At 36.6% G+C, this 17,565-nt stretch overlaps 1 protein-coding gene across 3 annotated transcripts in view; it reads left to right on the plus strand.

Moving 5' to 3' along the window:
* The window catches only part of Edil3 (EGF like and discoidin domains 3), a 536,979-nt gene extending 529,660 nt beyond the window's left edge, over window positions 1-7,319 (plus strand). For all 3 annotated transcript variants that reach the window (NM_001427434.1, XM_087634184.1, XM_087634186.1), the window contains 1 exon segment: window positions 4,475-7,319. In NM_001427434.1, the coding sequence (NP_001414363.1) occupies window positions 4,475-4,624 (150 nt within the window). In that variant the 3' untranslated portion in view covers window positions 4,625-7,319.
* Window positions 7,320-17,565: the final 10,246 nt, after the last annotated feature.

Here is a 17,565-nt window from a genome sequence, read left to right on the forward strand (position 1 = left end):
ATATAGACCATTTCCATACTGAAAATAATAACAATTTTAAAAATTTATTAGGTGAATACATATTGGATATGCAAAAGTGGTAGTTTCAAGATACAGAATTTCTCTATATTCGTTTATTCAGCAAATATTTACTCAAGAATAACTTTGAAGATATACGTCATCAAACCAAAATTGTATGCTCACACTTGATGGCGGAATCACTTTGTGTTCGGCATGCAGGGCAAATGAGCTTCCAGTAGATGAACCAAAGAAATAACCAAATATTCAGTTTGCTTGTTTGTTTATTATTTGCTATATTCATTATTGCATGGGGAACAGACGAAGCCCTGAGTGAATGAAGTTGTGAGTGAATGTGTATCCTGATATGGGCATGGCCATGTCAAGAAATCCCAAGAACTAGTACCCACCACACAACTGGCTAAGCTAATACCTGCATGAACCAGGATTTAGGGAGGAAACAAATCTCTCTCTTTCTGGCAGTAGGAGTATGGGAGTATGACTGTTTATGGAAAGCTGATCAATGCATGCAAAGACTAGTTAGTGCAGTTTCCTCCTCTGGGAAGTCTGGAGCCTCAGACTGCTAACGCACAGAGACCTCCTACAGAGATTTCTCACTCACCCCCTGTGATCTACAGAGAAACCATGCTAAGGTGGTTAAAGTTGTAGAAGTGGTACCTGCCACAGAAGCCTACTTGGTCCCAGCTTCTACACATGTGTTTCTTTCTTAAATCTCTTCTCCCTGACTGTAGCCAGGGTTCTTGGACTCAGGTTATATGTGTATCAGCATTTATTATCAGTGGTAGTAGTAGTAGTAGTAATAGTCGTTGTTGTACTTTCTTTTAATAAATACTTTACATGGATATGTGACTGGCAACCCATATGTGTCTAGTACCTGTAGAGACCAGAAGAGGAGGGCATTATATCTCTGGACCCAGAGTTATAGATGATTGTTAGTTACTGTGTAGATGATGGGACTCAAACCTAGATCCTTTAGAAGGACACTAGAGCACTTAGTGTCCTTAAGTGTTGATCTACCTTTCCATCCTCTGTTGTTTCTATCAATCACCACTATTTTGTCTAATGCATTAGAGAAAAAACGTACACACACACACACACACACACACACACACACACACACACACACTGTCTTGAGGTTCCTTGATTATCATCAAAAACTGAAACTACAGTTTTCTAGGTGACCATAATTAAACATTCTTTTAATTAATAATACGATGCGGGTTAACTATTCTCTTATGTTCTGGATTTTTTCTTTGTTCCTCACTTCTTTCCCTTTCTCTCTCCTTCCTTTTGTTCCTGACTTCCTCCTTTCATCTTCCCCTAACATGTTTCTTTTCTTCTTTCTTGTTTCTTTTTTTTGTTTTGTTTTGTTTTTTGGTATTTTTTGTGTTTTTTGTTTTTATTATTAACTTGAGTATTTCTTATATACATTTCGAATGTTATTCCCTTTCCCGGTTTCCGGGCAAACATCCCCTCCTACCTCCCCTTCTTTATGTATGTTGCCCTCCCCATCCTCCCCCCGTTGCCACCCTCCCCCCAACAATCTAGTTCACTGGGGGTTCAGTCTTAGCAGGACCCAGGGCTTCCCCTTCCACTGGTGCTCTTACTAGGATATTCATTGCTACCTATGAGGTCAGAGTCCAGGGTCAGTCCATGTATAGTCTTTGGGTAGTGGCTTAGTCCCTGGAAGCTCTGGTTGCTTGGCATTGTTGTACATATGGGGTCTCGAGCCCCTTCAAGCTCTTCCAGTTCTTTCTCTGATTCCTTCAGCGGGGGTCCCATTCTCAGTTCAGTGGTTTGCTGCTGGCATTCGCCTCTGTATTTGCTGTATTCTGGCCCTGTGTCTCCGGAGAGATCTACATCCGGCTCCTGTCGGTCTGCACTTCTTTGCTTCATCCATCTTGTCTAATTGGGTGGCTGTATATGTATGGGCCACATGTGGGGCAGGCTCTGAATGGGTGTTCCTTCAGTCTCTGTTTTAATCTTTGCCTCTCTCTTCCCTGCCAAGGGTATTCTTGTTCCCCTTTTAAAGAAGGAGTGAAGCATTCACATTTTGATCATCCGTCTTGAGTTTCATTTGTTCTAGGTATCTAGGGTAATTCAAGCATTTGGGCTAATAGCCACTTATCAATGAGTGCATACCATGTGTGTTTTTCTGTGATTGGGTTACCTCACTCAGGATGATATTTTCCAGTTCCAACCATTTGCTTACGAATTTCATAAAGTCATTGTTTTTGATAGCTGAGTAGTATTCCATTGTGTAGATGTACCACATTTTCTGTATCCATTCCTCTGTTGAAGGGCATCTGGGTTCTTTCCAGCTTCTGGCTATTATAAATAAGGCTGCGATGAACGTAGTGGAGCACGTGTCTTTTTTATATGTTGGGGCATCTTTTGGGTATATGCCCAAGAGAGGTATAGCTGGATCCTCAGGCAGTTCAATGTCCAATTTTCTGAGGAACCTCCAAACTGATTTCCAGAATGGTTGTACCAGTCTGCAATCCCACCAACAATGGAGGAGTGTTCCTCTTTCTCCGCATCCTCGCCAGCATCTGCTGTCACCTGAGTTTTTGATCTTAGCCATTCTCACTGGTGTGAGGTGAAATCTCAGGGTTGTTTTGATTTGCATTTCCCTTATGACTAAAGATGTTGAACATTTCTTTAGGTGTTTCTCAGCCATTAGGCATTCCTCAGCTGTGAATTCTTTGTTTAGCTCTGAACCCCATTTTTTAATAGGGTTATTTGTCTCCCTGCGGTCTAACTTCTTGAGTTCTTTGTATATTTTGGATATAAGGCCTCTATCTGTTGTAAGATTGGTAAAGATCTTTTCCCAATCTGTTGGTTGCCGTTTTGTCCTAACCAAAGTGTCCTTTGCCTTACAGAAGCTTTGCAGTTTTATGAGATCCCATTTGTCAATTCTTCATCTTAGAGCATAAGCCATTGGTGTTTTGTTCAGGAAATTTTTTCCAGTGCCCATGTGTTCCAGATGCTTCCCTAGTTTTTCTTCTATTAGTTTGAGTGTATCTGGTTTGATGTGGAGGTCCTTGATCCACTTGGACTTAAGCTTTGTACAGGGTGATAAGCATGGATCAATATGCATTCTTCTACATGTTGCCCTCCAGTTGAACCAGCACCATTTGCTGAAAATGCTATCTTTATCCCATTTGATGGTTTTGGCTCCTTTGTCAAAAATCAAGTGCCCATAGGTGTGTGGGTTCATTTCTGGGTCTTCAAGTCTGTTCCATTGGTCTATCTGTCTGTCTCTGTACCAATACCATGCAGTTTTTATCACTATTGCTCTGTAATACTGCTTGAGTTCAGGGATAGTGATTCCCCCTGAAGTCCTTTTATTGTTGAGGATAGTTTTAGCTATCCTGGGTTTTTTGTTATTCCAGATGAATTTGCAAATTGTTCTGTCTAACTCTTTGAAGAATTGGATTGGTATTTTGATGGGGATTGCATTGAATCTGTAGATTGCTTTTGGTAAAATGGCCATTTTTACTATATTAATCCTGCCAATCCATGAGCATGGGAGATCTTTCCATCTTCTGAGGTCTTCTTCAATTTCTTTCTTCAGTGTCTTGAAGTTCTTATTGTACAGATCTTTTACTTGCTTGGTTAAAGTCACACCGAGGTACTTTATATTATTTGGGTCTATTATGAAGGGTGTCGTTTCCCTAATTTCTTTCTCGGCTAGCTTCTCTTTTGTGTAGAGGAAGGCTACTGATTTATTTGAGTTAATTTTATACCCAGCCACTTTGCTGAAGTTGTGTATCAGCTTTAGTAGTTCTCTGGTGGAATTTTTTCTTTCTTGTTTCTTAATTTTATTCTCAGTTGTCTCATTGGTCTTATAATCATATCAAACATGACAGATCCATATGTTCCTATGTAATACATAAGTTCTTGAATAATTTAGTTCTTAGAATTAAATAATGAAAACTCAAATTAAGGTAATTGTTTTAAATACCTGCAATATGTTTTATAGAAAAGAAAGTGGAAAGATGGCTCAGTTTTCAAAATGTTCCCTGTATAAGTATGAGGACATGGATTTGATCTCTAGGAGCCCAAGAAAATGCAGTCATGGCTATGGTAATATATGCTTATAATCCCAGCACCTCAAAGATGAAGACAATTGGATTGCCTTGGGAATATCTGACCTATCATTCCAGCCTAGTCTATGAATTCCAAGTCCCAAAAAACAGAAACTTTTATAGAGAGTGAAGTTGACTTCGGACCCCATGTGCACACAATACACACATGCATGTGTGCATCTACAAACATCTATGCATTTGTATTTATTCATTATTACCCATCCTATACAATAAATAATATATAAAATATTACTCCTAAAAATAAGCAGTTACCAATTTTAAATTTACAATGTGTACTCCAATAACAAAATGAACACACTATACAGGGAAAGAGGTATATGATCATGTTCTTTGTTCTTTTTTAGGTTTTTCAAGGCAATTTTGATAATGATACTCACAGGAAAAATGTCATCGACCCTCCCATCTATGCACGACACATAAGAATCCTTCCTTGGTCCTGGTATGGAAGGATCACTCTGCGGTCAGAGCTGCTGGGCTGCACAGAGGAGGAATGAAGGAAGGGACCACATATCCCACAATGCTTTTCTTTATTTTCCTATAAGTATCTACATGAAATGAACTGTGCAAATCTGATAGAAACAGCATTTGTTTTTGTCAAAGCGTTCAAATTACAGTAGGCTACTGACTGTCTTTTTAGGCATTCTAAGCCTGCTTTTTCAATAATTTAATTTTGTTTCCTTTGCTCAACTCTCTATGTAATATCACACCGTTTGAATTACTCTCCTTGTTCTAAGAATTATATAGATTGGCTGAAGTATAGTAGGCATAACAAGTCTCCTCTTTACAGCAAAAATAAAACTAAACAAACTCATAGTCATCAGAAGGAAGAGTTAAGGGAGAATTATGGTCACTGTTCAGTTAACACATAAAATGTTACAATGTTAGCAATAAGGTTTTTTGGGATGAATTCGGATTATCTTGATTATTTTCCTGTGCCTAACACTGTTAGTGTGTATTACAGAGATTTGGGGAGGAAAATTTGATATGCAGTACCATTAAAAGAGCAATTATAGTTTTAATTTCTTTACTTATAATAAAATACTTTATATTATTTATATGCTTCATAAATAGGTTAATATTCTTTGTCATTGGACTTCCTCCTTTTATTTGCCTTAAAGTATTATTATCCTTTAAGTTTATTTATATACACAGAACATGTATTAATATGCATTGAACATGATTGGATATCAGTAAATGGTTCTATGTTGAATATCAGTACATTGAACCTGTATTTTTATTTTTGAAGGAAGCTATATGTATTTCATGTCAAAAGGCTATCCTTTTTGAGAATCCCCTGTTACCATTTAGTGAAAAAGAACAAAAAAACCACTATAGTCCTTGAATTTAAATCTTCATTTCTTTGAAATAATAGACTCATTATCTGTGTATTTAAAATATTAGCAAACGTATGTGAGCTTAGTGTTGCACAGCTTGGCCAAGTGCACTCAACATTTCTTTGTGAATTTCCACATTTCCCGTGAAATGAAATTTTCAATGCAGTTTAAAGTCAGTGATGGTTTCTGAAGAAAGCACATTGCATAATTATTTGTGAGAAGCAATGTATTTACTAATGACAAAATCATAAACCATCTTCAGGATGAAAATTGATTTTTATTTCTTTTGCTTCAAACGTCTTAGAAAAACTAAGCAATTATCATAACAATTTGTTATTGATAATGGAGGCATCATTGACATATGTCTCAAATTAAAGCTCACACTGCCTCCATAAATGTCCTCCATACCTAATTTATAAGCTTAACACGTATTTATTTTATAAGGCTTTGACACAGAGTTATTGGAGTTTTAAATTGAAGGCCCAGGGAAGGAAAGGGTGGATGTGGATGAAATGCACAATACTGCTATCCTTTATTTGCTTTTTGTCATTAATATGTGTGCTGTGTAAGGAAAGCCACTACTTTTTTGTCCCGTCTGTTCATGTGTTCACAACATCTCTCAGTGATGTAAATATGCAGCAGTCTTCAATCACAGCAAAGAAGTGAAAGAGAAAGTCAACCACATTGCCATTTTAAATGACAGCAAATTCATTGTTCTATAGCGGCTGTCAGGCCAAATGTTTGGCCCATGCCCATGTGCTAATTCCACCAGCTTTGTTAAAAATCTCTTGATTTTCAGAATATAAAATGCTGAATAATTTTCAACATTTTCCCAAAACAAAACAGCTCTATCCTCAATATTACTATCCTAAGAAATGTTTAAAATTATCAATAGAGAATATTTAAAATAGTATTTTCAATTAAAATAGCTCTACATAGAATCACTTAAGCCCTAGAAGTACAAGATTTTCTACCTAGTCATGGTCCTTGTTTCTCTTAGTGATAACCGTACTACTGAATTTGTAGGTGTTTTTCTTTGCAGATTCTTTACATGTAATGTAAAGTTCCAGAAATTATGAATAACGTGTTGTGCTGAAATACCTTTTGAAACCATTTTTGACTTTGTGACGCTGCTGATACCTGTTTAAAATTTGTTCTCGATAAAAGTTGCTAGTAACAGTAGCAGTTACTGTTTCAAAAGATGGTGAGAGTCTTTCCCTTGCTTGTACACTTCTTCCCAGCTCTATGCACTACCTAAAGCATAGCATGTGCAATGGACATGCATTTGTCCACGAGGGCGCTTGTATTGGGAAGTAGCTTGCCTATCAGTTCTATCCATGGCTTCAAGCTGAAACATGAATTTTTTTATTTAATTTAATTTGCAAATAAAATTTTACAAATACAAAACATGGAATCCCTTACCCTTCACTCTACTACATAATTATCATGAGCTAATTTTATAATTCAGAAAATTATGAATTAATTAACTTTTAAAATAACCAATTCATGTATATTTTATTCTAATCATTTGTCACAGACACAATTCCTACTTTAAGGTTGACTTTCTCTCTGTGAATGTCTTCATAAAGTTAGGTGTGGATTTTGAAGAACAGATATTAACGATTATTACTATGCTAGACAACAAATTATGAAATATAACATTGAATGCTGTCGTCTGGTGTGTCTGTAAGGACAGAAATAACTAAGATACACATAACTTTTGCAAACTTTCAAGCTGTGTAATATTCCAATGTTGTTTTTTCTTTGTAGATATACTTAAATCACGTAGGATGTTGTAAACTCAGTATGATCATGTCTAGTCCTCAAACTTAAAATAAACTTTTGAAAAACCGTGTTACTTTTGAAGTTGTGTTTTAAACATGTGTATAAGAATGTACAAGTTGTCTGTCTGTGGCTGCACACGAAACTTCACCACACACTAAGCTTAATTTTTATTTATACAGATCAACTAAATAGGCAAGCAAGAAAGATTATTATTGTACAATTAATTTCAAATATAAGACTGCAAAAGTGACTCTTCCAAAGTTATTAAAACAAGTAAATTTATCCATACGTTTGTATTTGTAGAAATTTTGCAAGATAATTATCCAGTCATTTTCACCCAATGTACACTTAGAGCAGTGTAGTACAAGATGGATAAATATTGTTATTCATACAATATTTCTCTTGCTTCTATTATTCTTTTGATTTATCATGCTCAGGAGTGTATTGAGTGAAGCTGTTGGTAATAAGCAGTAATTTGCCTCTACCTCCAATTATTGCCTAATGAAAGTCTGAACATGTGGCTTCTTTATAAACACTCCTTCTCTGGTTCTGTACAAGCCACCAGTAAAAAGGGCATGTGTAATTCTGAAACTTCAATATTTTCTTAGGATTCAAAAAAAATAGAGGAAAACTAAAGATATTGAAAGCTGTTTTATTCCAGCAGATCTCTGGTAGATCAAGCTGCATGGTTTTGTATACGTACATGTTTCTATCAAAGGGCATTTTAATATGAATAGTCAGTGGGGCTCCATTTTGCCTTATTTTTGTATTCACAAGCATATATAAATGTATTTTATTAAGAAAAACAATTATGGGAACATTTTCAATATGCTTGCTAGTGAATTATGAAAACAAATATACAGAGTAAATTTTTATTATGATAGAAGATTAGTTAGCAGAGAATCTTCTATTAGGAGGAGAGCAGCTACTTCTAGATGCAAAAAGAAGTTAAATACTTAGCATTCCAAGGAGAAAAGTCTGAGCAGCAGGGAAAAAAAACCCTTAAAATATGATAAATAATAGGATCAATCAGTACAACCTAAAAAATATTATCTACAATTTCAATTTTCAGTTTTAATGCATCACTCTAAATAGATAAAATATTTTCAAAGTTCAAGTCAAGAAGTAAAACTATGAAGGCCCTGAATATACGGTTTTCTTTTTTACCAACATTTGTTTTTTACAAAGTTAATGAGCAAGGCAATTTATTGTTTGTTTGTGACAATATTGCTTTCGAGAAGCAAAAGGACTGCTTTACTCAAAAGAGGAAAAGAGGATTGGAACATTTTGCCAGTGGAAAAACATCTCAACTATTCTGAAACAAAATGTGCTGCCACATCTGTCTTTACGAAGTCAGAATGCCTAGAGTAAGTAGCAATTTCTCTATTGATTTTGAAGGAGAAAATAAGATTCTTTGATGCTCTTCTAGTAGCTACCTATAATTCATACTGAGCAGTTCACCATTGCTGCCAAGAAAAGTGCTTTCCACAGTAAGAAAGTCACACTCACTCAAAGAGTTATTTCTATTAGTTGAATTTGGTAGCAGGAAAGAGAAAACATGTTTGGAAAAGGCATTTATGTTTTCCATGACTGGCAGAAGTTGACTGAGTCATTTGAAAGCATAATTTCTATGGAAAGATGGTGTAGTCACACCAGCAAATAGAACATCTCATTGTTCAACACAGCATATGGCGATTGCCTCTGATATAATTTTATTTTAATGTTCTTAAAGATGTGAGTCATAGTCTTTCATATGTATATAAACCCCCGTGACACCCTTCTGCTGCCTACAGAGCAGTATGTTAGCAACGCTGATGAATTGCAAGGTAAGCTCAACCCACTTCCATCTGCATGGCAGCAGCAGCAGCAGCAGCAGCGAGACCAGTGATACATTCAAACATTGTTTTCCCATGGCCAGAGAGGATATGAGAGTTTGACAACTATAACCACAGACATCGACATCGACAGGAAGATAACTGTAGTAGACTGTGTACATCTGAGAAGAACAGAAATTATTTAAGTAAAAGTCACACTGACCAACAGACTATTTAGATCTATGCATTTTTTATTAATCATTGTATTTGTTTACATTTCAAATGATATCTTCCTTCCTGGTTACCCCTCCGTAACCCTCTTTCCCGTCCCATCTCCCCTGCTTCTATGAGGGCGCTCTCCCACCCACCCTCCCACTCCTGCCTCACCACCCTATCACTCCCCTACTCTGGGGCATCAAGCCTTCACGGGACCCAATGTCTCCCATCCCACTGATGCCACATAAGACCATCCTTTGCTACATATGTGGCTGGAGCCATGAATCCTTGCATGTATATACTCTTAGGTGGTCCTGTTAGTTGATATTGTTATTCCTATGGGGTTTCAATCCCCTTCAGCTCCTTAATCCTTCCTTTAGCTCTTCCACTGGGGTCCTTAGGTTCAGTCTGATAATTGGCTGTGAATCTACATCTGCATTGGTCCGACTCTGGCAGAGTCTATCCTGTAAGCAGGAGCTTCTCGATATCAGCATTATTGTCAGCATTTGGTGTTTGAAGATGGGATGGATCTCTATGTGGCCTTTTTTCTGGTCTCTGTTCCATTTTTTGTCCCTGTCTTTCCTTTGAACAGGAACAATTCTGGGTCAATAATTTTGAGGTGGGTGGGTGGCCCCATCTCTCAACTGGGGCCATGCCTATCTACTGCGGGTGATCTCTACAGGTTCTATCTCCCCTTTGTTGTATATTTCAGACAAAGTCATTCAAGTTGGGCCCTCGGATCCTCTCACTTCTCTAGTGTCTGGCACTTTCTAGTGGCTACTTCCATTTCCCCATCCCCCATTGCTACATATTTCTATTCACTTTCCAGACCCTCTGTACTTCTCTCCTGTCCCTTCCAATATTTTTTCATTCTTTGTCTTATAGGTAATATTCAAAGGACCAACCAAATAAAATGTAGAAGTGCCTTCTTTTAGCAAGAAAGTTCTAGAGACCAGTGAATCTGACAACTGGATTGCCACTGTGTGTTTAAAGGCCAAAATATGTTCTGCCTGGGCCTGAGGAGAGGAGTTATAAAACTAAACAAAGACATTAAGGTAGCAAATCACAAAGGCAGTAATAACTAAAAGTTTAGCTTATATATGTTAAGTAAATAATTTTCCCCCATATATCAGAAACATCCTCAAAGATGCCTATTAAATGGTATGGATATGCTGATCTGATGCTTGAGTTATGGGACAAGAGACTCCAAGTACATTTTTAAATGATAAGAAAATAGTAACTCAAATGATTAATGCAAATAAATGAGTGAGCTGAAACTTTAAAAAATATTATATTCCAGGACACAAAAAAATATAGGGAGGGCAGGAGGAAGGATTTTTATAACTATATTTTAATCAATTATAGCCTTGACTATTATTTGTCCTTGACACAATAATTATAATATGGTTTATTTCTATAACCCTGGGACACAACAATAAACATTCAGAACCATTTCTACAGTACCACAATGCTGCCTTGAACACAGTTGGTGTTTGTTGGCCACAGGGTTTTTGAATGATTAGTAGCCAGCATGAGTTTCCAGGGTAAATTAGATGGGAAGTTGCTTATGGCTTGAGCTGAAGAAAAGTTTTGTGTTAGAAACCTGAAAGGATTTCTAAGAGGAAAATAAAACATAATAAACAGAGAATTGTGTGGATTTCTTCTACCTGGAGGGCAAAGCTCTTTATTCTGCTCTTCTGTAAAATACTACGTTGGGACTCCAACTCTTCCTCTGTTCCCTTCTTCTTGATTTTGCTATGGAGCAAGCATCAGAGTCAAATGTTACATGAAGATAGATTTTTGAGGCTTGGGTCAAGGTTAATTGCATTAGACCTTCAACTTGGGTCAAAAAATAATAAAGATGGTGGCTTGCCTATATGTCTTAATACATTTTAAAGAATTTTAGAATAGATTTTACATAGTTGCTTCCAATTTAAAATTCATAATATAAACTTCTCCATACCCTCATTCTAACTTTCCATGTATTCTAGAAACTCAAGCTATACGATTATGTGTTTGCTTCTTTTCAAATTTAATAACTTATTTATACTTCTGAATTATTGCATTATGCTATAATCCACATCCTGTGAGATGTTAAATTTTACTTAGCTTTTCACCGATATATTTCTGATAGCTTTTCTGTTATGTATTTCATACATAAGATAATTATTAAACAGTAGAATTAGTCTTCAGGAAAGGTTAAGGATATTCAACTGATGTTTTGTTTGTTGTGTTGTTAGTTATTAATTCAGAATAATGGGAGCACTTATATAATACCAGCCAGTATATGTAACATTGAAAGTACAGAGATGAAAAATACCCCTTCTATCTATGAGGGTGATCCCCCTCCCCAACCATCCCCACTTCCCACCTCCCCACCCTGACATCCCCCTATACTTGGGGGTCCAGCCTTGGAGGACCAAGGGCTTCTCCTCCCATTGGTGGCCAACAAGGCCATCCTCTGCTACATACGCAGCTGGAGCCATGGGTCTATCCACATATACTCTTTGGTTATCAGTTTAGTCCCTGGTAGCTCTGGTTGGTTGGTATTGTTGTTTTTATGGGGTTTCAAACCCCTTCAGCTCCTTTGGTCTTTCTCTAACTCCTCCAATGAGCATCCTGTTCTCACTTCTATGATTTGCTGCTACCATTTGCCTCTGTATTTGTCATGCTCTTGTTGAGCCTCTCAAGAGACAGCTATATCAGGCTCCTGTCAGCATGCACTTCTTGGTTTCATCAATATTGTTAGGCTCTCAGCTTATAGGATAGAGATCTGGATACAAAAGAAAGGAAACAAATAGGATATGTTTTATAACAAAATAAGAATCTGTGCCATCGATGCAACAGAGTACGAAAGGCACACTGAAGGAGGTAACACTGAAAAAAATCAAACTTAATGAATGACCCAAGCACTACTCATGCCAAATCTAAGAAGAGTATATTATTATATGTTTTCCTGGTGATAGAAGATGCAGAAGTCAAAGAGTCTAGATTTTGACCAAATTGTAGGACTTTGTTTTCTACCAAGATCTCACAACTACCCTGGAACCATTCATACTCCTGTTCTTGTTTTAACTCAATTATTGTATTGTAAACTAGAATGGGCATAATGGTAAACTTCCTTCAACTAAGAAGTTCTGAAGCGTTTATTTTATAATGTCTTGTATAGTCCTATATATTTTAATTAATCTTCAATACTTAATAATGTAGTTCTTAAATAATCAACCAATGGTTAAAAATTGATCACTAGATGATTATACTTTAATTAAAAATGAATGACTACTAAACAAACTATTGATACATATTTGACAGCATACTTTTCCATATGGTGACATACCCAATATATCAAAGCAACAATAAAAGCATTATCATCTCTATGTGGAAAGAATGAAATACTGAGTTCACAAGTAAAAATATTGACATCAACAACCTAAATCTGAGTGTAGTTTAATTTACAATGCTTCAATTTCTGGAATTGGAAAGCTTTCAACACATATTTATTTTATATTTTTTAGTTGGTCTTTCTCTGAAACTTTCTCATAATATTGGGGCTTTAACAATGAGCTACAGTCCTAGCCATGAAACCATGAAGGGAAACAACTACTCTTTCCCATGTCTAGTAACTTCCTCTGTTCTGAATATAAAGATTAAATAAGTCACATAGAGGGTAGACAGAATATCCGGTGTATCATATGGGTACATCACTGAGTAATTAAAAAGTCTATGACCTCTAGGAAAGGGTGGAAGAGAAGGTGGAGCCTCCAGGAGGCAGAAAGTATTCTGGGATGCCAGGCAAGATTTCGGCCCTGGAAAATGTGACAAGGGGAACAAATGGCACCTGAGCACAGGTAAATAACCACACGACAGAATGTAAATTAGAATAAATTGGTTATTTTAAGTTGCGGTCCAGTCGCGATCTAGTCAAAGGTGAGTCTAGCTATGTAGCCAAGGTACTTAGAAATATATTTTCAATCCAAGTCTTATTTCTGGATGCATAGGACTTCGAGGAAGATCCAAACCTAGCTTCTACAAGAAAGTAATTAATTGCATTTTATTATTACACGGAGATGTGTATGATGCTCTTACCTCAATGTAGGCTGCCATAATGTTCTGAGCAGTCCTAAGATAGGTCAGGCTAAGATATTGCATAGATAAGTATGCTAAGTATAATTCTTAGCACAATGTTTTCAGTGTACAATAGGATTTTTATAACACATCTACATCCTCAGTTGAGGAATATGCATGTTTACATGTGTTCAGAGAAAACACAGAAAACTGAACATGCCCACACCTGCCTTTAATCCTAGTACTCAGGAGTCAGAGGCATGCAAATATCTGTGAATTCAAGACAAACACTGTCTACATAGTGAGTTCCAGGAGCTATGTAGAGAGACTCATCTGGAGAAAGAGGTGGAGGAAGGAAGAAGGAAAGGGAGAGAGGGGTTGGAAAGGGAAGAAGGAAGGAAGAATAAAAAAGAAAGAAAAAAGAAAAACAACCTAAAAACAGTGTTATGTAGATCAGAGAAGAATACAAAGAAAATTCGAAGGTACTCTCTTCACTTCTACCTTCCACAATTTATGGTACTATAATATTGAATAGAAAACGAGATGCAAAACAAGTAATATATTACAAAATAAATGTAGTGCTTACTTCTCGTGAGAAGACTACTTCTTCTGCTCTCAGTATTCTTTAGTTGCCACTAGGTTTTGGTAGGGTTGAGAACTTGTGGGCTTTCCTTCACCAACTTTGCCATGTCTATTTTCTTTGTCCTTGTGCAGCTCATGTTCATCAGTCATGTTGGTGAGATGTTACACATACAGCTTTTGACATTATCGGGAGACTCAATCTCACAGAGAACTCCCTGCTTCTCTGACTCTTAAAATCTTTTGTCACCTCTTCTACACTGTTCCCTGAGCCTTAGGCATTTTATAGATGTATCAGTTGGGACTGGGCCTCACAACTCTGCAGTTTGGTTAGTTATGATTTTCTGTAATGGTCTTGGTTCCAACAAGAAATTTTCTTGATGAGAGAAAGATGAGGATTATACCAATATGTGTGTATAAGGACAGATATTTAGAGTGTAGTGAGGGATTGTGCTGGTTTAATAATGTGGTGGTTTTAAGTTCTCCAAGATCCATGACTTTACTATATCTGGGGAGCTGGGTAGATTTCCAGTCCCAAGCATGGTTTTCCTCTTGTGGAGCAGCCCTTAAGTGCAGTGAGAGAGCTGTTGGCTATCACCATGGTATTTGTACCACTACTGCATCAAGATTGTTGTGACACATTGATCTTCCAACACCAAATACTCACTCCTAAAAACACTATATATTGTAACATTATATATACTCAATAGGTTATATTTAGAAAAATATGTGTATATGCATGCTTTCATACAGCAACATTGATAAAAGAGGACATGAATTTGACTGAGGGGTAAATGGGATGCTTAGGAGGAAGGACAGGGAAGGGAAAATGATATACTTATAATTTCAAAATCAGAACAAAAATATAAATGTGGGGCTGGAGAGTTAAATCATTCAGTAAAGTGTCTGTCATCAAAGTATGAGGACCCGAGTTTCACACCCCAGAACCCAAGGAAAGTAGCTTGTAATCTTTGAGGGCAATGGAGACAAATGCATAATGCTCACAAGCTAGGTAACATAGTCTAGTTGATAAGTTCCAGGCCAATTCAAGACTGCCTCAAAAACAAAGAAGACTACGGTGCCTAAGGACAGCAGCTGTATACACCCTCAGAGACACATGTGCACCTGCACACACATCATATACACACATCTTGACACACAAGTAAATATGGTGTCATCACAATAAAGGACCCAATTTTTGACAATAAATAAATCCGGAGCTGTCATTTTTGTTCCTTGCTGACTTTTCAGTTAGTAGAATTAAAGCTTAATCAGTTACAAATGACCCTGTACAACCCCATGTAATCAGTAAATTAAATTCCCATACTTGAATTAAATAGTCAATTCTGTCCATTATTCATCAGTGAACCAGAGTAACCCAAAGGAATCCAAGCAAAATGTGATGAAAGTACAAGAAACTTCAGGGTGTGGAGGTTTAAACATTAAATTTCTTTTTTAAAGTTTTATTAGTTCTTTGAAAATTTTGAACAATATGTTTTGATCATGTTTACCCTCCTCCTCCAGCTCTTCCAAACTGCACTTCCCTCAGACCTTGTATCTTTGTTTATTAACCTTTTGTAAGAATATTTTTACAGCGCAACCTCTGGGGTTGGCAAGGTGGTTCACTGGGGAAACACACTTGCTTCTAAGACTGATGACTTGAACTAAGTCCCTGGCCTCCAGTCGTTCTCTATCCTCTCCAGGAACACTGTGCTACATGCACATACATACACTATATAAATAAGTAAATGTGATAAAAATTTAAATGCATTAACAATAATGACTTTTTAATCACACTTGTAAAATATGATTTTTCCCTCAAAAACAAGTTAATTGGGTATTTTAATCAAGAACTATCAATAAATGCAAATTAAAAATATATGTTCCTTCATAACTTATGGTTTAGATTGCATAATATGAAAAGAGGAAATGGGCTGAAATGTCATGTCTTGTTTTGGAAAACCTGATAGAGGTTCCACTATAAGTTTGCCCAGGACATTGACGTACATCAATGAGAGAAGAGGGGAACAGTGAAGAGATAAACATTGAAACATTTAAAGATACATCACCTATGTTACATACTAGGCTGAATAGACTTTACCCTTTAATCACGTAGTGGGAAGGAATGGTTTTCTTACTCAGTTCATATTTCTTCTCTTTGGAACATCCCTTAGCGTTTTAATATTTATATAAAACTGTCTAAAAGTTAAATTGTTCTCTATCATAATGTGAGCCTTAAAATAACAACTGTGAGTGAGCTGAAATTTACCTTAGCATCAGGAATGTTTGTTTAGAATATATGCAGTCTTATGAAGTGATTTCTGTGTTATGAGTTAGCTATAATAAAAAGGAATTTGGCAACTCTGTTCTTAACCTTGCTGCCTATCTTATCCCAAAAGAGGTAGTTATTCAAAGGTTCAAACATTATGACATTATTCAAACACCAAAGTACATAAACTTTAAATTATTAAGATATTCTGTTTGACTCTCTGAATTTTACATAAAATTTACTAATCTAACTCTCCAATATGTTCTGAAAGAGTACAGTAAATAGCCTCCAAAATCCTCTAACATCCATTGGCTAGGAACAACTTTGCCCACTTTGTAGATATGCCTAGAGGTACAATCTAGGGGCCAGCTGGGAAAAGATTAGTACTATAGCTACCAACAGGTAATCAGGTCAGGTTTGTTTTACTCTTGCTCTATAAAACTAGAACCTCAATGCTGTGAATCAAACAGCCCTGCTGTGCCCAAATCTTCAACGTGTTACTTGATTTCCTCTAGAAAAAAATATACATATGCTTGTAAGTTTATGTACATTGGTGTATGTATATAAACTTATATACATGTATGTATATGTATGATATATGTATTTATATACACATATCAGTTCAGTGAACATATTGTAAAGACATGCATGCCCAACTATATACATATATACCATATATTAAAACTAATCTAATATGCTAAGTCTCTGTGTTTACTGTTTTTAATTAATCGTGGTTTGGATAGAAGACTAACATATCTTATTTCTCCTATTGGACTTTTCATGTTGTCAAAGGACAAAATAAAACTGCAAGTATTTAAAGAAAGAGAGAGACGAGGGCTTAGAAGAGGATGCAGAGAGAGGAGGAGGAGAGAAGGTAAGAGACTGAAATGGAGCATGAAGGGAATAGAAGGAAGAAGGAAGAGGGCAGAAAAGGTTTGAAGAAAGGAAAAGGGAAAGTACAGGGGAACTGTATATAGCCATGTGTCTGGAAAAGGATACTGCATGTAGGGTCCCTTAAACCCAGGAGGCCACAGGAGATCATAACTTTCAAGGCACTATTCATAGTGCTACAAGAAATGTTCATTGTGATGGCCCCTTTTTATTGCCCCCAGTCCTAGAGTTGTACCAACCATCACTTTTCAACGAGGGTCATCATTTAAATGCCTGCTGGTCACTCAGCCAAATTGAAGATAATTGCTTTGCCTAATGATACAGAGCTCTAGAAACTCTGGCAGATTTAGTGCACTACCTTTTCAGTGAAGCCGCAGATGGATAAGCCATTTAGAGTGCATTCTCTCTCAGCAGAGGGAGAAAGGGTCTTGGCCTTGTACCTTGTTCTTTGCTCCTTTGTATTCTTGTGTTTATCAAGAAAA

This window comes from Rattus norvegicus, chromosome 2 (genome assembly GCF_021556685.1).
Source record: "Rattus norvegicus strain SHRSP/BbbUtx chromosome 2, alternate assembly SHRSP_T2T, whole genome shotgun sequence".
Lineage (NCBI taxonomy): Eukaryota > Metazoa > Chordata > Mammalia > Rodentia > Muridae > Rattus > Rattus norvegicus.